The sequence below is a fragment of the Monodelphis domestica genome, chromosome 1 (genome assembly GCF_027887165.1).
Source record: "Monodelphis domestica isolate mMonDom1 chromosome 1, mMonDom1.pri, whole genome shotgun sequence".
NCBI classification, from domain to species: Eukaryota; Metazoa; Chordata; class Mammalia; order Didelphimorphia; family Didelphidae; genus Monodelphis; species Monodelphis domestica.
In genome coordinates this window covers 422,035,827-422,059,827 of record NC_077227.1, presented here as the reverse complement: position 1 = coordinate 422,059,827, position 24,001 = coordinate 422,035,827, and the positions used below count along the sequence as shown (strand labels likewise).

At 39.9% G+C, this 24,001-nt stretch overlaps 1 protein-coding gene across 24 annotated transcripts in view; it reads right to left on the bottom strand.

The window, feature by feature from the left end:
* Window positions 1-24,001, bottom strand: part of DAB2IP (DAB2 interacting protein) — a 332,379-nt gene that overhangs the window by 138,465 nt on the left and 169,913 nt on the right. For 22 of the 24 annotated variants that reach the window (XM_056812051.1, XM_007474585.3, XM_056812053.1 and 19 more), the window contains one exon: window positions 15,546-15,664. The exons of 1 other annotated variant lie outside the window; for it this stretch is intronic. In XM_056812051.1, coding sequence (XP_056668029.1) covers window positions 15,546-15,664 — 119 coding nt within the window. Of the gene's footprint in view, window positions 1-15,541; window positions 15,665-24,001 lie in introns of all 24 variants that reach the window. One more of the 24 variants, XM_056812048.1, reaches the window with a different exon arrangement.

The following is a 24,001-nucleotide window of genomic DNA, read 5'->3' as shown; positions in this document are numbered from 1 at the left end:
GGGCAAGGTCATACAGCTTTATATGAACTTCAGTGGTAGAGCTCTGAAGTCTCTTCATTACCAAATTAATGCATTTTCCCACTATGGTCAATTGGTCACATAACTGACTACACGGTCTCTCCTAATAGGCCTACTCTGTGTCTAGGTCTGTGGTGTATGGAGGCAAGTGTAGAAGAAATATGCTAGAATGGAAAACTGGATTTGAAGTTAAAGAACCTGCCTTTAAAAATCCAGTTTGGTTGCTAACTACTAAAGTAGCCATAGGCAAATCACTAGTCTGGGACTTTGTTTCCTCTATCTGTAAAGTGGGGGAGTGGTGGGTAGGGGGTATCCCAGATGGCTTCTGTAAATCTTCAGTACTATTAAAACTCAAACTATAAAATTCCAATCTCTTTCCAAGAGTTGGCAGAAAAGCTAATGATCCCAATGATGGAGACACACCCAGTCAGCTTACCCAGGAGCTATGCCCTCTGGTGGCGATAGCTTCAAGAAAGCTTGAAGGGGAACACCACCACCATAACCTCTCTCCCCCTTTCCATCCTCTCTGTCTGTCTGTCTGTCTGTCTCTCCTTTCCCTTCTCCTTTCGCCAGGGTTGGTTACCTAAGCAGTCCAGGATGACATTTCTCTGATATTATAAGGCATCTGGGATTTCTTCCTTCCCTTGCTTGTTTCTGTACCATGATCCAGTACCCTCTGGTATAAGCCAGGGCCAACCGCCCATGCTGACCAGTTCCCGTTGAACCCTAGGGCCTGAGCACAAACCAGGCTAGGCCATAAATGCTTCCTTATCTTCATGTTCTTCCACACCACACCCCTATCCATCCCCTTTCTCTCTTTACTGTTTTTCTTTCTGATGTGCAGAGCCAGGGAAACCTCAGTGCTTCCTCAAGAACAATAAAATTCCAGGGGAGGAGAGATGTTAATCTAAGTCAGTGCACTAATCCAAGTCAGGACAAGTGGTGTCACTCATTCTTTATGAGGCAATTAAGATGGAAAGGGCTCTCAGAAGCAAATGCTAAGTGATTCTTTGGCTCTCTAAACTTTTTCCCTTACGGAGTCCTTTATCCTCCTCCCTGGGCACCCAAGTGTCTATATCTACTCCTAGTATCTATGGATTAAAACTTATTTAAGCTCGGTCCTCTTGTGTTCTGGGTCTCACTGTGCTGTCTGCTTAGATTCTTTCAAGTTCTAATATTCTGTTCTATTTTCTCACCTGTGTATTTATGAGAGTGCGCGCAAGGCTGCCAATCCACACATCCTGGGCTTACAGAGTGAGCGGTACCAAGGCCACATCATGGATATTAAAACCATGGAAATCTTCAGAAAAGGCGTCTCATTCCTAAGCCTTTCCCCCTTCCCATTGGTGTCCTTCTCCTGCTTCATAGCCAACCAGTGCCCTTATTATCTGCCTCTCCTTTCACCACCCACAATCCTTTAATCACTCACAGGTGCACATGACAAGTAGCAGCTTCATTATAATAATAACAACTAGAGATCCCATTTATATGCAGCTTTGTTTATATACTTTATTTCATCTGAATGTCAAGACAACCTCAAGAAGCAGACAATAAAGTCTTATTATACCTGTTTTACAGATGACACAACTAAGGCAGAGAATAAAGTGTTCTACCTGAGGTTACTAAGGAAATTAGTCAAAGAACCAGAAAAAGTCCAGTGCCCCATAGATCCCTTAATACATTCACTTTAACTTCTAAGGGATCTGCACTATAGCAGAAGTCAAAGACTTAAAGGGAAGAATCGAGCATGGCAGAACGTCAGAGGTAGGTCTGTGGTGTAGTGGATAGAGAGCCAGGACTGGAGTCAGGAACGCCTGAATTCAAATTCAGCCTCAGAATTTTGTTCTATTTTCTCTATATTCTCAGAATACATAATGACCCTTAGCAAGTTATTTCATTTTTCTCTGCCTTGGTTTCCTCAACTATAAAACAGGGATCATAAAAAACAATGTGATAATGTTTGTAAAATGCTAAACACCCTGTCTAGCTAAGGCTCTTAATAAACGTTTATTTCCTTCCTTCAGTAGATCTATGGGGGGACACACTTGGTAGACGTGACCCGTTGTTCCTTCTCTTAACCAGGAAAGAACTGAGGTCCTCAGAAAAGATCTCTTAACAGTCGTCAATGTCCTTGACTCTGGGGCTGTGAGAATCCGAAGGCCAGGTTTATAACATTTTAGAAAACTGAATCCAATCTATGTAGCAAGCTCCCCATTTTCTCCCTCCCCTCATCAGTTAGGATATGATAATTGTTAGAGCTCTCAAACATCCTTCAAATGCTAACAATCCATGGCTGTAATACAAGGCTATGATTACAAATGTCAAAAAGACAGAGCATGAAATTAACTTCCCCACAGTTAGTGGGTACAGGGACACGGAGCTGATCTGCTACCCTCCACCCATCAGTGGCCTTCGAGTAAGATGCTCCCTGCAATGGGGAGTGATAGGACTGTTGGGGTGGCGATCATAACTTGCTATGACAATATACTCAGTAATTAAGTAGGACCCCAAACACTAGCCTGGCCTGGCCTTATCTATGGGGGGAAAACCAGGAAGGCACGAGGCAGGCTTGTTTCACAGGTTAATCATAGGACACAAGATAAGTCAATAATGCCATGGGACTCACAAGGAAAGGTTCATCTCTTCTCTGTCCAATTTCTAGGTGAATGAGTGGGGAGCTCAAAACCCCTTTGAATTTCAGCTTAGTGAACTATTCTCTTTTCAGTGCTCAATTCAACTAACATTTCTCAAACACCTAAAATGTGGAAGCCATGGATGACACCGGTCCTTGTCTAGTGAAGTTTATAATCTAATTTGGCAAAGGATAATACATAAATTAGTATTTAACTACAATGAGACCATAAGCTTTTTGAGGTGAGAGCGAGGGAGAGTGACATTCTCATCTCTATCTCTTAACACTAGGCTCAGGCAAGCCTTTTTCACACAATAAGAATTTAACAAATGTTTGTTTAAAATGAAAGAAAACTATAGGATGAGATAAATGCTAGCGAGACTATGAGAGAAACCTGAGGAAGGAATGACCTCTTTCCCCTGGAGAGGGATAGGAAAGGTTTCATGGAATATTCAGAATCTGAGTTGGTCCTTGAAGGAAAGGAGGAAGGCACTCCAACAGAGATGAAGAAAAAGGAAGAGATTGCTATAGGTGTGTGTGTGAAGGGTGGGTGTGGGGGTTAGGAGCAGGATGAACAAAAGCACAGAGACAAAAAGGGAGACAGAAAAGAAGTCATCTTCATTTGAACATCAAGTACATAAAGTAGAGTAATAATAAAAGATTGAACTCAACATGAAAGGCCTTGAATGTCATGGCCAGATGTTTATACATTATTCAGCAGAAAATGGGGAGCTACTAAAATTTTTTGAGTAAAGGAAGAGCACAATACATACATACCCATAGCACAACTTGGCTATAGTTTGGAACCTGCTAGAAAATGCAGAGAATGAAGGGAAGTTCTGTAGAGGAGTGAAACAGACCAAATTAAAAAAAAAAAAAAACCTTTATATTTATATGTCATTGTAAATTTTTATTTTTTTCAATGTTTAAGCATTCATTTTTTCTCTATCCCACTTCCTTCCCCTTACCCCCCCCAAAACACACACACATGAAACTAAATGAAACTGAATTTAAAAAAAAAAACTAAAATAAAAAACAATTTAAAAAACTAAAAAAATTTTTTAAAAATAAAAAAAACAAACCTAAAATCTTGTAAGAAATAAGTACGGTCAAGCAAATAAATTTCTATCACTGAGATTTCCAAGGGCTTATATAATGATTATTCCCTTGAATCCTTACAATTCTTTTGTGAGGTAGATAACAGCAGTATTACCATACACATTTCACAGATATGAAAACCAATGTCCAGAGAAGGGGAGTAATTTGCCCAATGGAGCACAGCACTACTGGAAGAGTCAAGACTGAATTCCAGGGAAACCTGTATAATATTTTCTATCATTATAATTTGATACCTCTCCTTCAACTCTATTTATAGGGAAAGAATGGGGATTGTATTCCTACTTTAGAAATGAATCACTTAAGAGCACAATACTTGAATTCAAAAGACCTAGCTTTCTTACTATTTGTGTGACCCTGATCTAGTCACTTTCTTTCTGTTTGCTCATTCTTAAAATAAATTATCAAAGAAACTACTTGGGATAATGAATAGCTTCAGTAAGATGACAGGAGACAAAAGAAATCCATAAAAATGATCAGCATTTCTGTTAAGTAACATAAAATCTAGTAGGAAATGACAGAAAGAGAAAAACTATTCAAAATATCTATAAAATACACAAAATATTTGGGAGCTAATCTTTAAAATACACTCAAAACTTATCAAATAAAATTATAAAACACACTTTACAGAAATAAAGGTAGATTTAAATAATTGGGGGAATATTCATTGCTTGTAGTTAGGCCACACTATTTATGATAAAAATTACAATGCTATGTAAGCTAAAATAAATTTATTGATAACCCAATCAAACTACCAAGGGGTTACTTTACAGATCTAGAAAAAGTAATAAAATTCATTCAGGTTCACAAGAGGTCTAGAATCTCAAGAAAAATCATTTTTATAAAGTGGGAATGAAGAGAGAATAGCAGTTCCAGACTTCAAACTATATTATTAAGCAGTAATCATAAAAACATTTTGAAAGTAGTTAAAAATAGAAAGATGGCAGGAACCAAAACAACAGTAATGACAATGAAGAATCAGCAACACTCTAACTCAATAACCCAGGCTTCAATAAAACCAAACACATAACCTATTTAGAGAAGGACTCTATTTAACAAGAACTGGGAAAATGAGAAAGTAGGCTGGTAAAATAAACAAGCAAGCAAACAAACAAAAAACCTCCCAAACTAATTCTTTAGACCAGGAAATGACACCCTTGGTTCAAAATGGCTATTCAATTTATATATGAATGGTCATACCATGTTAATGTTAGAGAGCATAGAAAGAAGTACCTGTCACAAATATGGCTGGAGAAGAATTATTAACAAAGCAATCACAAATGATTAAATGGACAATCTAGATGACAAAAAAATGAAGTTTTTTCATAAACAAAATCAATGCTTCTAGGGTAAGAGAGGAAACTATGGTTTGGTAGAAAGAAGGAAAAACAATTTTGCATTGACTATCTCAGGTAAAAATCTGATGTCTGAGAAATACCATCTAAAGATTCAATACAAATATTTAAGACCAATACTCATTCTCCAAAAGATAAGTGGTCAAAGGATTTGAACAATTGTCAAAAGAATTATGAACTATTAAAATGAATTCTGAACTATTACAATATGAAAGTTTGCTTTCCAAAGCTTTCTTCAAAGAAAAAAGCAAATCAAAACAACCTTACCATTTCCCTTCACACCCAGCAAATTAGCAAAGATAACAAAAATTGGAAATAGTCTCCTGCTTGGCCTCAGAAGGAAGAATGAAGAACAAGGGGTGGATGTAACAAAGAAGTGGATTTAAGCTTGATGCAAGAAAAACCTTTCTATGAATTAGAGCTCAATATGTCCCTTCAGCTGAGAGTCAATTCCCTGTCGGTGGAGGTATTCAAGCATTGATTAGATGTTCATTTCATCAGGTATCTTGCAGAGGGGATTCATAATCAGGTAGGGATTGAATTAGATGCTCTCTAAGGTCCTTTACAACCCAGAGATTCTCTGATTCTTTGAATTGAAACAGCATTGTATGGGAATAGGCAAAGTTGAGAAATAATCTACTGGCAAAGAGCAAGCTTCATTTTCCTTCCTTCTCTTTTCAGGCTCCCCCTAATCTCCTCTCACTTTCCTCTGTGGCCTTCTAAACTAGCCATTAATTAGAGACTGGTAATTAACTTTCTGGTTCAAGTAATATTTTGCAAAGGAATTCCATTAAAGAGGTGATTTGCATATTCTCAGACAATGTTGCCTGGAAATAAATGCATGTCCTTTTGGAGAGCAGCGGTCCTATGATTGTCCTTTAATCCTAGGGAGACATTATCGTTGAGTGCATGCCACAGAGAAAGGATAAGATACTGTCTAGTACCCAGCAAAATGGATCTTAGAAAGTTCCCTCAGGCTTTCTTTTATCCTTCTTCTAAAATGTTGGAATACCCTCCTTCCTGTTCAAGAATGGCAGGTTTCCTTCCTCTCTGTATGAAACACTCATGGATCAGCCACCTAAACCTAGTGACATTTGGCTACTTCTATATTACAATAATAATAGTACCTCACATTTTATTTAAAAAGCTAAGATCTTGGCAACTGGTTCTACACTTCCTGGCAAATAGAAGAAAAAGAAATGGAAGCAGGGTCAGATTTCATATTTTTAGGTTCAAAGATCACTGCAGATGGAGAACGCAGCCATGAAATAAAAAATATTTTCTCCTTGGAAGGAAAGTTATCACAAATCTGTATAGCATATTAAAAGCAGAGACATCATCTTGCTAACAAAGGTCTATATTTAAAAAGCTATGGTTTTTCCAGTAGCAATGTATAGCTATGAGAGTTAGTCTATAAGAAAAGCTGAGCTCCACAGAACTGACATTTTTGAATTGTGATGCTAGAGAAGATTTTTGAGAGTCTCTTGGACAGCAAGGAGATCAAATCAGTCAACCAAAGAAATTAATTCAGACTATTCACTGGAAGGTCAAATACTACAGCTGAAATTTAAATACTTTGGCCACATAAGGAGAAGACAGGATTCATTGGAAAAGACCCTGCTGTTGGAGAAGATTGAAGGCAAAAGGAGAAGGGAATGACAGACGATGAGATGGGTAGTGTCATGGAAGTGATAGTGGAGGATTAGAAGGAACTGGGGTCATAAAGAGTTGGATATGACTGAACAACTGAACAAATGTTATAAATGTTTTACATTTTCCAAAGCAAATCACTCACAAAAACTCTATTAGGTAGGTGGTACAGATATTGTTATCTCTACTTTAAAAATGAGAAAACTAGGGCTTGACAAGATTATGTTATATGCTCAAAGGTCATATAACAAGTCATACTAGAGACCAAACTTGAACCTCAGCTTCTAGTTTTCACACTCAATGCTCCTTTTACTGTGCACTGTTCCAGCCAACTTAAATAGCTTTAGAGTCTAGCAAAAGCTTCCCAATTTGCTCTCTATAAGTACCATGTAGGTTCCCAATGTCTCCCAGCATCTCAAGACAATTTCCAGGTTCCTCTTATTCATAGGAAAGACCACTTAAATTCCTCCAACAAATTCAGAGATTATAACTTCTTGAAGCAATCACTTTGTCATAACAGCAAGACTCCATGGGCTTCTTCAGATTGAAACTGGATAGGCAGTGAATGTGGGAGAAAGAACCCTGGAATTAAGGTACTTGGGCCTGAATCTGTGTTTTCTCCATTTCTCCTTAGTATGTCCTTTCAGGAAGACATATGACCTCTTGGAACTTCTGTTTCCTCATCTGGATGCAATAATATTTCCTACTATCTTGGAGTTTCATTGTTAGAAAGTATTTTGAAAACTGTTAAGTGATAGAAAAATATGAACTATTCACAGATCATAGGATTTAGAGCTACAAGGGACCTTAGAGATTATCTGATCCAATCCTCTCATGTCAAGGATAAGGAAATAGAGAGGAACAAAGAGGAAGTGACTTGTCCAAGTAACAAGGGTTTTAAGTAGGAAAGCTAGGATTCAAACCTAGGTCTTCTGACTCTAGTCAATTATCTGAACATACTACCAAGCTGCCTTTCTATCATCATCATCTTCTTCTTCTTTTTCCTCTTTATCTAGACAATAATATGATAATCACAATGTGTTATTTCTTTCCTTTAGAGCAACAAGGAAGTAGTTCCTCAAATGTCCTTTCAGTTTGCAATATTCACTATGCATCATCTATTCAGATATACAGTTATGACCACATTTGATTCCCACCAATAGCAAAGGAAGGGACATTAAAGGAAAGAGGGTACTTAAAGCCTTTTCCAAAGAGGATGAGTCACTTTGTCTTATTTGTGTGGACATTAATGTAAGGAATCCCTCACACACACACACACACACACACACACACACACACACACACACACACACACACACACACATTCAGTCTTCTCTTGGAATTGGAATCCCATCTTGAGCTGGCCATATCCTCAGCAGACTGGCTAATTTCCATGATTACTAAAAATACTGCCCAGCTCGGATCTCTAGAAGATACACAAGGGAGCTACAGATATAAAAGGAAAGAGATAAAAATAAAAAGGCAGAAAATAAATTGGTTCTTATAAATGTCCAGTGATCATTTTGTGGCTACCTTATTCCCTTCTTATCACTGAGAAGTGCTATTCCTGCCACTTCCTCCTAGAAGCCTAGAAGGTTTTGAGGACAATCTTAACCAGGCAACTTATAGAAGTCTCAAGAGTCAAATATGTCAGAAGTTCCCAGTATTGTCTGCATCATCCTCCCCCACCAACTCTCCTCTCCATCCTCCTTTCCGTCTACCCTTGGTATATAGTACTGATTCTATCACCTAACTTGCTGTATGACCGTAAGCAAGTCATTCCTTCAGTGCCTGTGTTTCCCCATCTGTAAAATGGGAATAAAAATCCCTGCTCCAGTGACCTCACAAGGTTGTGGTGAGGACTACATAAGTAAATTTATGATGGAAATTCTGGGAAAAGCAGAAAAAACATTATCAAAATACAGGGTATTTTGTTATCATTATTATTAAATCTTCTAGGACTGAATTTGGTTCCAATTTGAGGGAAGGGGGTGGAGGAGGATGGAGGAAGGGACAAAAAGCCTTTCCTGCTAGTAATTAATTCATGGCTGTATTTCTTCCAAGGCAGAGGCTCGTTTAACAAACATCCATATGTTTGGGGCTTTTCAGTGCCAGGGAAAAAGCTGAACTGGGACGTTATGTGGGGAATGCCTATACAGGAACTTCCAAAAGCAAGAAGGGAACTCCTGGCAGGGGTGAGAGCAATTTCTTGATCTTTTCTCACCCCAGGAAGCATGATGAATGTGCCTGTTCTAAGGAAAGAAGCAAGAGGCCTTAGGCAGATCTGTTCTTTACCTTTGTTTCAGGGTTACCAGTCTTTATGCTCTGGACACTGCCTGAGGGAATGGTAGAGGGCTTCTCTTGGACCCTGCAGAGACCTTAGCTCTCCTTCCCCTCTGTTCTAGAAGGTTGGCTCCCTTTTTTCTCCTGTTTTAGAATTTTGGACCTCCTGGCTCCCCTTTTCATCTCAGATCTAGAATATAGTGCTGTCCATTCCAGTCTTGTTTGTTTTTTTGTAAGAGATAAGAGGCTAGGTGCAGGGTACCCTCAAAAAAGTGCCTTGTCACTAGGACATGGAAAGACCTAGGCTGGAGAAGAATATGGCTCTGAGCCAGGCAGGAAAGGGAGCTTGCAGGTCAGTCAACCATGTCTAAATTGCATGATCATTCCCCTGGCTCTTTCTTGGCTTAAACACCACTGAGAGTAGTACTTGCAATACTTCCAGACAGACCCACATCATGAACAAGGATGTCATAGGATAATTGGTTAGGGAAGAGATAAAGGGCAAAGACCAGACACAAACTAGCTGTGTGATCTTGAACAAGACATATCCCCTTCCTCAGCCTTGGTTTTCTCATCTGTAAAATGAAGAAGCTTTAACTGTAAATGAACTAGCACTCACACTTTCTGTTCTAAGATCTCTTCCACCTCTAACATTCTGTGTTTTAACATTCTTCATTCCAAAAGCCTGACTCTAAAATTCTGTTTTCTAAGATTCTTTATATCTTTGACTTCTCCGTCTATAAGAATTGTGAATAAATATCAGAAACCAGTGGAAACCATTCAGAATTTCTTAGGGGTTTAAGACTGACCACAACCAATAATAAAGGATGGCATGTGTTTCTTCATTTTATGAATTATTGGAATTGGAATTGGAAGGAATCTTAAAGATCATCTGATCTAGCTCCTCATGAGGAAGCTAAGGGTCAGAGATAGGAAAGGACTTGTGAAAGTTCACACAGCTAGCAAATGATAGTCAGGATTTGAACTTGGGTCTTCTGATTCCAAGTATAGCTCAATTTTCACTATCTCTCATTATCTCAATGTTCAGAAGAAACTTGATCTTAGTATTTAAGATTGCTTTAAAATCGGTCAGATTATTTCTTACTATTATGAATAACATTTTTTAGAAAATCATGTTAAATAAGATTCTATGTCAAATTTTTGGCCCAAATCTTAGCTACAGCAAAAGATTCCATTACTACAAAAAGTCTGAGGGCCCTCTTGTTTTGTAAATGAAAAAACTGTGGCCCAGAAAAGGAAGTGATACCATACAGCTTATCAGTGGTGGAGGTAAAACTGAAACCCAGGTCTTCTGATGTCCAGCTGAACTATAATACCAAGGCACATTTTTATAATGTTTATTAGAAAAAAATCCAAAAATGGAAGAAGATTGAGGAGTTTCTTTCTACTTCAGTCTATATAGCCACTTATTGGATATATTGCTGAGGGGATTCTCCTTCAGGTATGGATTAGACTAGGTGATGCTGAGGTCCCTTCAACCTCAATGATTCAGGGAAGTTCAGACACTTTCTACTCTGCTGCCAAAGACAGCTAGGTGGTACAGTGCATAGGATACTGAGTCTAGAGTTAGATAGACCTGAGTTCAGATTCAGCCTCAGACAGCTATGTAACCCTAGGCAAGTTGTTTAACCTCTTTGCCTCAATTTCCTCAACTGTAAATAGCACCTACCTCTCAGGATAGGTATAGGGACCTAATGAGATATCTGTAAAGCACTTAGCACAGTGCCTGGCACAGAGTAGGCATAGTATAAATGCTTACTTTCTTTTTCCCTTTCTTCCCTCCCTCACTGTCCTGTTTCTGAAAGATGAACTTACTTCATTAATGACTATGGATTGTTAACGACCTCTTCAACTACCCTAAGAATTGAGACAAATTCCCCCAAAGCCAGGGCTCAAATGACCTGCTTTTCTTTCTGCTAGTCTTGTCCCATTGAGTGGGTCCTCCCCTTCACCTAAAAACCTTAATCTTATTCACAGACTTTGGTTACTAAGTCTGAAGAGGAGAAAAAATCTACCTGAATTTAGCCTCAGGAATTGAACAAGGCATTTGACAACTAAAGGTCCCTTAACATCCCCCTTTCTTGAGTAATTTGTCCTGTTCCCTCAAACTACAGTCATCTTCTCATTTTATAAGGCTCGTTTAGGCTGGCCAAGTTGAGGGATGACTGCACAAGACAGATTCCCTGAAAGCACTCTATATCATAAAAAAAATGGGGGATTAATCTCTTCTTCATGGCTGGCCACCACTTCCAGCTCTTTGACTCCAAACCACTTTGCCTCTTTCTTTCTATGATAGCAAGATGAAGTGAGTGCAACAGAACCAGGAGTTCCTCTATTTCAGGGCTGGGTTACAACATGCTTTCCTTGGTCAGTATCCTCCCATTTGGTCCAATGATCAAAGAATTTTGAATAAGAAGATATCAGCTCTCCTATTTTGAGTAAACCAAGGATCACAAAGAGGGAATGACTTCTGATGTCATAAAAAGAACAAGGTATTGGGAATCAAGAGTACTAGGTTCTTAATCTGCTTCTGCCATTAATTAATCATATGACTTTAAACAAATTGCTTGCCATCAGAAATGCACTAACCACCAATGGATCCATGGGTAGAATTTAGGGAGTCTGTAACCTTGGATAAGATAAATGGTTTTATCTTTATTTTCACTAACCTCAGGTTCCCTTTGTAATGCTATATATTAAAGACATTATTCTAAGAAAAGGTCCATAGGTTTTACTATACTTCCAAAGGGGTCTGTTACATGCAAAAAAAAAAAAGGTTAAGAACCCCTGATTTCTTTTCTTTTTTAAATGAAATTTTAAAAAATACTTTCATTTTAATTAAAAAAATTTTAAAGATAATCCTTTCCTTCTTTCTTAGAACTCATACTAAGTATTGATTCTAAAGCAGAAAAATTGTAAAGGCTAAGTGATATAAGTTAGGGGGTCCACATTTGAACTCAGGACCTCTCAAATCTGGCCTGGCACTCTATCTACTCTGCTACCTAGCTGCCCCTGACTAGATGATTTCTGAAGTACCTTTCAATGCTTTAAGGTTTAAGCTTCATTCTATAATTCTTACCCAGAGCCTTTCTTTCACTGTTCTTAGGAAAACTGAGCTTTCTTTCTTTGCCAGAGAATGCCACAGAACCAGATTTTGTTGATATAAAATTAATAATTTGATGCTGCACCACTGCCAGACTGACATCCTGTTAACAGTGCTAATGTTTAGTATCATTTCAGGAAATGGATCCCTCGCCTGTCCTGTAAGGTAGGTGCTCTCAGACTTCCTCAACCCTCCACTCTCCTCATTATTGTCAAGATATGGTACTAAATAGACCCAAAGAGATCACCCTCTGCCTATGACCCTGTCCACATACAAGCCACAGCTGACAATGGAGGTATCTGTCCATTTTTCTGCTGCTTAATTCCCATTATCATAAGGGAACCATTACATACACACTGCAAGCTCACAAACGTGGATACGCATACAGAGGTTGGGCCTCCATCTGTGCTGCTGCACTCTGTCAATGTGCCATAGGACAGTCCCAGAGCCAAAAAAGGCCAGAGTATAGCCAGAGTACGTACATGAACACTTGCATGCGGGTGCAGAGACTCCTGATGCTCCAAGTATACTGTTGAGTAAAGGGAAGCGTGGAAATGGGCATGGTCCTCAGTCAGGGAGGCAGAGCAGTTGAAAATGTTGCTAGGCTGTAACAAAGACAGCAAGTGCCTCAAGCTGCCTAGTCTCTCTAGCCCCATATGTGGGGCTCCCTGGCACAGAGAGAGCCCAGGTCTTCGATTGAGGATCCTCAGTTTAGAAAGGGTTTGGCTGTGGACTTGGAATGAATAGAAATGCATTTGGAGATAGCAGTTTCCAGGTTGAGAGAGAGAGAGAGAGAGAGAGAGAGAGAGAGAGAGAGAGAGGCTGAATGGGTTGGGCAAGACATCTCAGGGGAAGGAGAATCACAGGAAGATTGGATGCAGCCTGAGAAAGCTCTTAGGTCACTTAAATGCCCATTCAATCTGCTAGAAGAGCTGGTCTATAATATAGAACATACATGCCTTGGTCTGCTGTGGGGGATTGGCTGGAGGAGTGAGAAATCCAACTAATTCCGCCTATGTACTTCTTGTTTCTATGTTTGGAAGCGTACATGGGACTAAGGCAAGGAAGCAGGATTTGGGGAAGGGAAGTAGGTGGAATGGAGGTTCAGGCTAGCTGAAAGACTTCAGGAGACACAATGTTCTGTCCCTTCACCTCTCAGGGAAACAGTGCTCCAACTGGGAATGACATGAGCTCTTCTAGCAGAGGTTGAGTAGTAAGGGGATGGAATCTGTCATAAAAGAAAGAGACCCTAGAGAGGCAGTGCCCACTGGGTCAACCCCAAAGGGTATAAGAAGACATGTCTTTGCCTAGAAAAATCTGCTCTGAAACCCCCATTGCTACTTTCAGCTTTCTTTCCCTCAAAAGCCTGACAGCTACCCAGCCTCATTCCCCCCCTTTCTCTAACACTTCTCCAGCTATGCTCAGCTCATCCATAAGAGAGATGGGGAAAGGGGGAATGGAATAGCTTTGTTGTTTGGTCTACAGAGGTGCTGCCAACCCTGGAAAGGTTTAATTGGGCAGTTCTCCCATCTACTTCCCATCATAAGGAGAAACATGACCAGCAGACTCCTGAGGTAGAGAGGACTATCCATATACCTTAAAGTTGCCTTCTCTGTTCCCTGGCAAGTCAGCACCCTACTGAGAGCAATTTCCCACTGCTGCCTCCTTTCACTATATGCCTGGCCCCAGAGGGGGAGCCACTTTATCATTTTATGTTACTATTTTACAAGTTTCCCTCAAGGACCCATATGACAAATACCTTGAGGTTAGACATAAAATGTACTTCTGAGTGAATGGTCACTAGTGTGTGTAATGAAGGCAAGGCATTGAGAAGCATTCAAATACCACCCACCAAAGCAAACAGAAGTGTATGCCCAAGATCCAGAGTATTCCAGACAGCAGAGGGAATACTAGAATAATGACAATGTTCCTAAGAAGAGAATGTTTCTCCCTAATGAAGCAACATTCTCCTGGGTCTATCAGTATCCTTGCCCCTCCAGTGTCAGTGTCTCTCCAGGGTTCCAGAAGTTTTGTAGCATGCTCTCTATCCACAGTTGGGGGAAGGTGAAAGGTAATCCTCCCATTCTTTTCACACATATCCTCCACATGTGTGTATATGTGTGTGTGTGCCCCTATACATATTTCCAGTCTGATTCTGATAACTCCAGCCTTTAAGGCCAGGATGCTTAAGGGCAGGGAGATGGTAAAAGAACACCTCTCCCCTTCCCACCCATCCCCCTGCATATATACCACATTTTTTAAAAAGTCATACATATTGTAACATCTACAATTCTGCTAACAATTATCTATCTGGCTTCAAAGGACAAAATAATCAAAACAAGGAGCTTAATTTCTTTCAACCTTTGTTCTCTTCCACCATGCTGTCTTCCAGGTTCTCATCTATTCTCATTTACAACACATGCCCCTTCCCCCCTCATTTCTATGTCATGCAAAACATTCTCTTAGTCTAGTCTCTGCTCTCATACCTATCAAAGACATTATAGGTGATAGAAGAGAACTGTAGGGTGGGGTAGCAAAGGGCCAGCACAGGCTTTTTCATAAATTGGGGAGAAGGGGAGGAGGGGAGAAGGGATTGTTGCTAGAAAGGTACAAGGGAGGAGAATGAAAAAGATATTAATCTTGTTTCCCACTCCAATCAGCTAGCTTTTTCTGTGCTAGCTTCCTGCAAGCCTAACCCCTAAAACCCAATACTATATGGGGCCCAATAATATCCTGCTTTCCCCACTACCATTAACACCATTCATAAGTAAGACTTGTAAGGGGCAGGGGACAGGACATATAGCCAAGAGAGGCTCTGGCATCTCTCTCTCAGGGTGGACTATGACCCAAGGAAAATAAGACGGGAAGCAGGACTGAGAAGGAAAGAGATGTTTATCTTTGTACCCTCCTGCCCAAGCCCCTCATTACTCAGACTCTCTGTGCCACTTCTCTCCAAGCCTCAGCCAAAGTCCCCCTTCCTGTACAGTATCCCCCAACACATGTACCACTGGTGGCAGTGCTGGACCAGGCATGGGGCAGGAGGTCAGCAAAAACTCCCGATGCCTCTTCCCAGGGGAGCTATGACCCTGGAAAGGTAGACCGAAGCAAAGGAACAAAGAAGGTGGGGCCAAATACACTCCCATTGCCCGGATCCCTTTCACCTAGACCCTTTGTACCACCTTCTTTAAACCAAACCAAAAGCATCCTTTCTCAATCGTCCTCCATCACCCCACAGCATTAGTCAAGGGCTGGAGGTGGGGGCCAGTGCCCGTCCAATCACCTAACCCCCCCCCTTACATATAGTGCCCCCCCTTCACCCTCTCCTCCCCCAGACACCGCCCCCTGGCCACTAGCCGGGCTTACCTACCTCTCATTGTCCGTGCTCCGGAACCCAGGGAGGATGTGGCGGAAGCTGTTGTTGCGATCGAGCCTGGGCTGGCTCTTTGTCCGTTTGATGGAGCCTTTGAGCCGGCGGCTGAGGAAGCCCTGCGGGCAGGAGATGAGGAGAGCAAGTTAGCCCCCAGCCCTCCCAGACAAGAAGGGCAGCCCCGGGGGAGGGGGCCCGGAGGGAGGGCACTCCCGGCTCCCAGGCTCCCTGGCTCCCGCCCAGCCCGGGCCAATGCGCATTGCTGTCAGCAAGGCTCCCTCCAGCTCTAGCTCCAGCTCCTGAGCTCCTGGCCCCAGCTCCCACCGAGGGCTGGATCCAGCCCACATCTGCTCCAGCCGACGGCCAGCCGGGCGACGTAGACGGGAGACTCCCCTAAGCCTCTGTTGCCATAGCAACCACCAGCCTGAAGAGCAGATTGCAACTAAGAGGGGAGGGGAGAGGGTGGTCTCTGGGTGGGGCGAAGAGAGTCCTGTACCCCCTGCCTCTGCATCCCCTAACAGAGTCTGCCGGTGTGTATAGATGTGTGTGTGTGTGTGTGTGTGTGTGTGTGTTTTCTGTGTGGTGTGATGGAGGGAGAAGGGCCATGAGAACCTTGAGTATGGTGGGGGACCACTGTAACTCCGACTCCTTACTTCAGAACCTTTTCATCAAATCTTACTGAAATGAGGTCATGGCCATTCAAGGAGGCTCAGGGGACAGCAGACTCCCTGTCTAATCAAAACTCAGGTGCCTTCCTTCCACCCTCAAGAACCAGCAGGTCCTCCCAGTACCTAGATAGTAGGATGGGTGGGAGCTCTAACAGCTAAATTTCTGGTTATGCAGTCAAAGCAGAGGGTTCATTTTAACTTTGCCACTAATTCACTGTATGACCTTGGACAAGTCATTAAATCCCAGAGAGTATTTTCTTCTCTGTTAAATGAGAGGGTTGGTCTAACATTCTATGTTCTTAAAGTCTTTTCATTCTATGATTCCAAAGGGGCTATAAAATTTGAAAATATAAAAATTGGGAGACAGAGGTTGGAGAGAACAGCAGTTTTAACTGTTTCCATACTAGAATAGCAAAGTATACCTAGGGTAAGCCCAAGAACACCACCTTCAATTTGTGCTTCAGCCTAGCTTTAATGATTTCATCTTCTCCTTAAAACAACCCTAGGAGGTAGGTGCTATTATTTATCCTCATTTTATAGATGTGGAAAAAGAGACTCAAAATGATTAAGTGGCATATCCATGATAACATAGCTAAGAAGTGTCTGAGGCAGCATTTGAACCCAGATCTTCCTGACTCCAAGTCCAGAACTTCATCCATTGCATCCACAGCTAAGATGTTAATTGGTAACTATGAGATCTGTCAGCTAAGGCTGCAAAATGGGACCCTCTCACTCTCCATGTTCCTTTAAGACTTGAGGGTTTGTTTTTTTTTTTCCTTTTTAAGGGAAGGATCAGGGCAAATGATGCTTTCTATAAGAAGTCCTCACTGATCATTTTCCCTTCTATACACACACACACAACCATGGAAGTGTTTTCTTCTTTCTCAGAACCTCAAATTAATAACTAGCATTTATATACCATGTAAAGGTTTTCAAATCACTTTACATTATCTTTACATAATTCATTTTTACCCTAACAATGTCCTTGGGAGGCAGCTACTATTAAGATGGTGAAACTGAGGAAAACAGAGGTTAAGTGATTTGTCCAAGGTCACACAGCTGGTAAGTGACTGAGATCATATTTGAACTCAGGTCTTTCTGCCTCCATATCCAGAGCTCTATCCAGTGTACCTCCTAGATAGCTAGTATAATAGTTTGGACCTATCTAACTACACTTTCATAGACTGCCTTGTATCATCGGAGATCATGGACCTTAAAGCTGAAGAAATTTTTTTTTAAATCTAGTCTAATTCCTTCCCTTTATAAGTGAGGAAGCTTAGGTCCAGAGCTATTAAGTTATTTGTCCAAGGTCACAGAGTAGGGATTCAAACCCTCTGCTTCCAAAACTCTAGGGCTTTTTCCACTCTTCCTCTATAGTTTTCTCTATTCGTGTTTTATTTCCCCAGTGAACACAATGAGAACAGACACTGGCACTCTTTGTTGTATGCCCTACCATACCTAGCTTCTTAAATGTTTATTAAACGATTGCCTGTCCCAAATAAAAGACTATGAGATTTTGGAATAGGGATGCTGCAAAGACAGTTAACTGTCTACTCAGTATAAACTCTGGGTCATTTCTCATCCATTTTCCAGGAAAGGTCCCCTGAACCTGATAGATCTGCTCTGACGATACAAGGCCAATGTTTCACTGCCCTGACTTACGAATTTTCAATTATCAAGGGATACTTGACCAAGATGGTGGTGAGGAGCAGGGAGAAGAGGGAGGCAAACTCCAAGACGACTTCAAATATTAGATGTTATCTGGGCAGTATGTTATTATGTGGATAACATACTATCCCATGAGCCTGGGAGATAATAGCACCACTCCAAAGGGCTATTTGCTTATTCTGAAGAGTTAATGTTCTACATAATCTGAACATTACATTCCTCTTTATCTGAGTAACACAATAAGAAAAATGAGGTCTATGACAGTCCCTGTGATGGCCCCTGCTGCTGAATATGCTAATAAAAACTCAGGCAGACACAAAGCTGGGCAGGTTTTGGGAAAGGATAACCAGGGTTGTGTCATTGGATGCCTGGCTCTCAGTAGAATTGTGAAGTTGGCACCCTTTCCCTTTTGGCAGTCACTTTTATCCCCTTCTTTGCCTCTGAGATCAAGGTTTCTGTGCTACCCCAGTCCCTATTGTCAGGAAGAAAGTTTCTGAGCGCCTCACAGAATGTTACAGATGAAATGATCTACAGAACACAGAACATTAGACTGTGACATAGCCATGTAATGTTAGGCAAAGAACATTAGGACATAGAATACATGTCTGGAAGAAATGTTAGAATGTATAATAGTACAGCAAAGAATATAAGATGATAAGAAGTAGCCCTTAGAAAATAAAGCAGTGGAACACAAAATTTCGGTCCTAAAAGGACTATTCAAAATCTAGTATAACCAGATTTTGGCACTAACAGCTGGATAGAAAAATATTATCAGGCTTGTGATTTTCCTGGAATAAAAAAATTCTCATTGAGGAAATTCTATTCATCAAAGTAGATCAGCATCTGGTGTGCATTTTTTTCTTTTTTCTTTTCTTTTTGTTATAAGATTTAGAGATTTGCCTGTGGTCACTGAGAGGTTAAATTAATAAATTAAATTAAAAATGTTATATATATACACTCAGGTGTATATATTGTATACATACATATAACACATATGTGTCTACATATACATACATGCATATTTCCCTTCTCTCTTTACAGTTTAGGAAAATAAGATCTGTAAAGAATAAGGGCCATGTACCAATTTTCCCCTGGGTCACATGGTTGATAAATAGCCAAGCCAGAACTAGAACACAAGTTTTCTGACTCCCAGGCCAATGTTCCTTTCTGAATTGTTTTGGTTAGTCCTGGTCTCCTCAAATTAATTTGATCAACTCTACCATAGACAGAAGAGATAGGTCTCTTTCTGCCATATTTATAGAAAACTATACATATCCCTAATATCTATTTTCCTTTCCTCTTATCTCCTTCAGTTTAGGTTACTCAGAAAAGCAAGGGCAGGCAGAGAGTTTAGGAACTAAAGAAGACAGGAGGGCAGCAGGACACAGAAGGAAGGTGATTTCTACTACTAGAGGTTCTTTGATCTTTCTGGAAATGTGGTTCAAATAACTTTTGCCTCCACTGGGGCTAGAGGGTCAGTCAGTAAGTCAGTAAAGCAGCTATACTATCTTAAGAATCTATTCCGTGGAATGAAGCCAAACTCTATCCCCAGGTTTCTGAGCCTTGGCTCATTATGTCTTCATCTGCTCTTTGGCCCATGAGTAAATACCCAAAATAGAGGTTCCTCCAGCCAGCCTGGGTTAGAGCTCTCAGAGACTTTTGGAAGCAATGGCAGGTGGTGGGGCTGGAGGAGAGTGAAAGAACACTGGATTTGTAAGGAGACCTGGCTAGGAAAACAACTAGCTACGTGACCTTAGGCAAGTCATTTCCTCCTCTCTGCCCATCATTTTCCTCATTTGTAAAACATGGGGATAGATCTGGATGATACAGTCTGTTTCAGCTCTGGATCTTTAGATGTGACTCCCCATCCTGAGAAGAAACACAACCAGTGTTCTCAAAGTTATGTCAAAAACACAATGTAAGCCCAGGAAGTCCAGAAAACAGAAAGGGTTGAATTTTAATGAGGGACCTAATCATAAAGAATTTAATCATCTCGTTTAGGCACTTGTACCAAATGGATTTACCAAATGGATCTTGAGCACGGTGGACTCCCTTTCCATACTTACTAGCCAGGTAAATTAGGGAAGCAACTGCATGACAGAAGGGATCCATACATAGTTCAGTTAAACCAGGAGCTCTTAACCTTTTTTGTTTGACAAGGACCTCTCTTTGGTAGTCCAGTGAATTTTGCAGAACTATGTACGTTTGCAAAGGAAACCAATTATATTGAAATACAGCTATCAAAATACTAAAAGAGAATAAGCTCATTTATGCCAGGTTAAGACCCTCTGCTGGAAATAGTGAGCTCCCAGAGGGCAATGACCAATAACAACTCAGTGTTTAGAAGTTAAGTGCACACTTCCCAGCTGTGTGACCCTGGGCAAGTCACTTGACCCCCATTGCCTAGCCCTTACCACTCTTCTTCCTTGGAGCAGATACATAGTATTGACTCCAAGATGGAAGGTAAGGGTTTAAAAAAAGAAAAAAAGAAGTTAAGTGCTATTCAAAGTTTCAACTTATAAACTAGGGACCATTTCTACTACCCGTATGTACATGTAATGTTTCATTCCTTCCTCTCTGCATATTATAAATACATATAAAATCTATTTAATACATTTAAATATATAATATATTGGTTGGTAAAAAGAATAACACATTTATAAATACATAATATACTTAATATATTTAGACTATATTTTAACATATAATTAATATATAGGTTACTGAAAAGAAATACATGTATAGCAATTTAATATATGTATCATAATATATTTAATATATATAAAATATACATGTGTGTATATTTCACATCCAAGTGTAATAACCCTGAAACCCATGGATCCCTTGTGAGGGAATGGTATTAATTGACCCAAGATTAAGAACCCCTTCATTAGGATATAAAATATTAATAGAAAGGACCTAAAAACATTGTGTTGAGACTGGAAGGAATCTTTTAGCATTGACTGTTCTCTTCACTTATGCCTCTTAGAATTCCTAGTTCCTTTCAAAACTCATCTCAATTGCTTCTTCCTATAAGGGACCTTTCTGATTTCCACAGTTCTCTCTTTTCTCCCTAATAAAAATAATGACCACATACTGACTTTGTCTAAAAATTCTGTATTTATGAGGCTGTATTTGAAACCTTTCAAGCCTAGAAGCCTGGCTGCCATTGTCTTTGAAATTCTGAAATATTTACTGTTCTACCAAAATTGCTGAGAAAACAGGAACATAGTCTGGCATAAATTAAGTTTAGAACAATGCCTTACAATACATAATAGGATTAGCTTTAACTGGATAAATGACAAATATTTAAAAAGATCATAATCAAAAACAAATTAGACGGGCTCAGTAAATAGAGTGCTGGGCCCAGAGTCAGAAGGACCTGAGTTCAAATATGACTTCAGAAACTTTCTAAGCTGTGTGACCCTGGGCAAGTCCCTTAACACCGTTTGCCTGGCCATTGACATTTTGTCTTAGGTTGTTACTAAGACAGAAGGTAAGGGTCTAAGAAAAAAAAATTAGAGGAAGAAATGATGGCATTTCCTTTCAAAACTATGGATAGGAGAATCTGTAACCAAACAAAAGACAAAGAAGACTATGGAAGATAAAATGGACAATTTTGATACATAAAAATTTTAAGGTTTTGCACAAACAACACAAAATACAGCTCAAATTAAGAGGAAAACAATTTAGTGAGAAAGAAATCTTTATAGGAAGTTGCCCCAGTAAAAAGACGCATTTCCAAAATATATAAAGAATTGATTCAAATGTATAAGAATTAGAATAATTCTCCAACTGATAAATGTGTTCAAATGATATCTTAGGGAGTTCACAAAGAAATAAATCCAAGATATCAATAATTACATGAAAAATGCTATAAATAGCAAATAATTAGAGAAATACAATTTAGAGTAAATCTGAGTTAGCTTTATCCTATCCATCTGATTGGCAAAGATGATCAAAAAAGTATAATGACAAATATTGAAGGTACTGTGGGGTAAAATAGACATTTTAAGAAACTGTTGGTAGAGCTATAATTTGGTACAGCTATTCTGGAAATCAATTTGGAATAATATCTAAAAGTCACTAAACTTTACATTCCCTTTAACCCAGTGATCATATTTCTAGACCAATTCTCAGAGAGATCAAAAAAACAGGAAAAGCATCCACAGATGCAAAAAATATTTATAGCAGCTCTTTTTGTAGTGGAAAAAACTGGAAACTAAAAAGGAGTGGCTCTTCAATTGGGAGAAGGGCTAAACAAATTACAATAAGAATTTAGTGGAATATTATTGTGCTGTAAGAAATTATGAAAAGAATCATTTCATCAAACCGGGGGGGGGGGTCCTGGGTTCAAATTTGACCTTAAGCACTTCTTAGCTGTGTGACCCTGGGCAAGTCATTTAACCCCTATTGCTTAGGCCTTACCACTCTTCTTCCTTGGAACCAATATTATAGTATTGATTCTAAGGTGGAAAGTAAAGGTTTTAAAAAAGAAAGAAAGAAACCTGGGAAGACTAGTATGAACTAATATAAACCCAAATGAGCAAAACAAGGAATAATTTATATGCTAATGTTTTGAAATATTAAGAACTCTGATCCATATAATGACCAACCATGATTCTAGAAGGCTGAGGAGGAAGTGTGCTATCTTCCTGCTGATAGGAAAGTGATGGATATAAGATGCAAAAGGAGACACACATTTTTGGACATAGTCAATGCAAGAATGCATCAACTCTGCATTATTCGTTTATTTTCCTTTTGGTTTTTTCAATTTTTTCAATTTCAAAATGTACTAAATAAATGCTTATTAATTGAAAAAAGTAAAATGAAATGGAAAAAGTACAATCCCAGATTACCTCCATACCACAGGGAGGCATCACAGTAGGATTTGGAAATATCAGTGATTATAATATCATTTAGACACATAGTCTATTCCAATCCATTTCATCTCCTGAGATACGTCTGTAGCTCTTAAAAACTGAACTTCTTTTCTTCTTTGGTTTGGGTATTTGCCATGACTAATACAACCGAATGCCAATGTTATATTTGTCCTGTGGATATTGCTATCAAGAATGTGATGTATTTAGTCAAGCACACAAGATGACGCAATATGTGAGCCTGGGTAGTTGGGAGAGGCTTTCTGGAGAAGTTTAGATTTAATATGGTCCTTGAAGCTTAGGTAAGACTGAACGGAGGGAAAGCCAAGAAGGTAGATTTACTTGGTTATCATGTGCCATGAGAGTAGAGACAGAGATGGTGGCCAGAGCAAAGAAGGCTTGTCATCAACAATGACCACTGATCACTCTGCAATGGAGAGTTTCAAAGCTGAGTCATAAGAGTGTAGGGCATGGGCAGACCACCAGAGTGAAGGGTCTACGAGTTAAGATCACAACAAAATCTTGCTTTCCTTCTGTTTCCCATTGTTTTTACAATTGTTGTTGCCAGAAGGAAGCAGCACAGCTCTCATTACCAGCTTGGTGGGAAGAAATGAGACTTTTGAGGATTGTGAATACTTACTTGGCAGAGCTAATGAGTTGTAGGGACTTTGGGGGGGTGTAGAAACAGAACCTCTAGAGGACATTAGCTGTCATGGGTATACCCAGGGACTCCCAATCAAAGGCAAGGAAGATGTCTGGAGAAGCTACGGCCCTAAGCCAGCTAGGCAAGAGCCCATATTTCTCCTAGGGCTCAAAACAAACAGTTCCCTGGAATCTCTGTCCTTGATTGTCATAGGAGGGTTAGACTTGGGATGTTAGCAATGCCAAAAATGTCCTCTGTCCTCAAGGAATTCTTCTTAAGAAATTCATTCTAAAAAAATCTCAACAATATAAACAAGTATGTGTGAGCCCTGCTATAATAAAAACAAAAGTACACATACAATCACTATACAAATAACTGAATTCAAGATCACATAGGGTTACAACTAAAAGGGACTTTACAAAACATAATGTTAGAACAAATGTTACAGCTAGAAGAGAATGTGGAAATTGGCACACTTCGCCATGCATAAAAGTCTTTGCCTTATAAACAGTCAAGTATTTATGATAAGCATCATGGTAAAATGGATGATTCAGAGTCAGGATAATTTGGGTTTAAGTCCCAGCTATGATACATCCT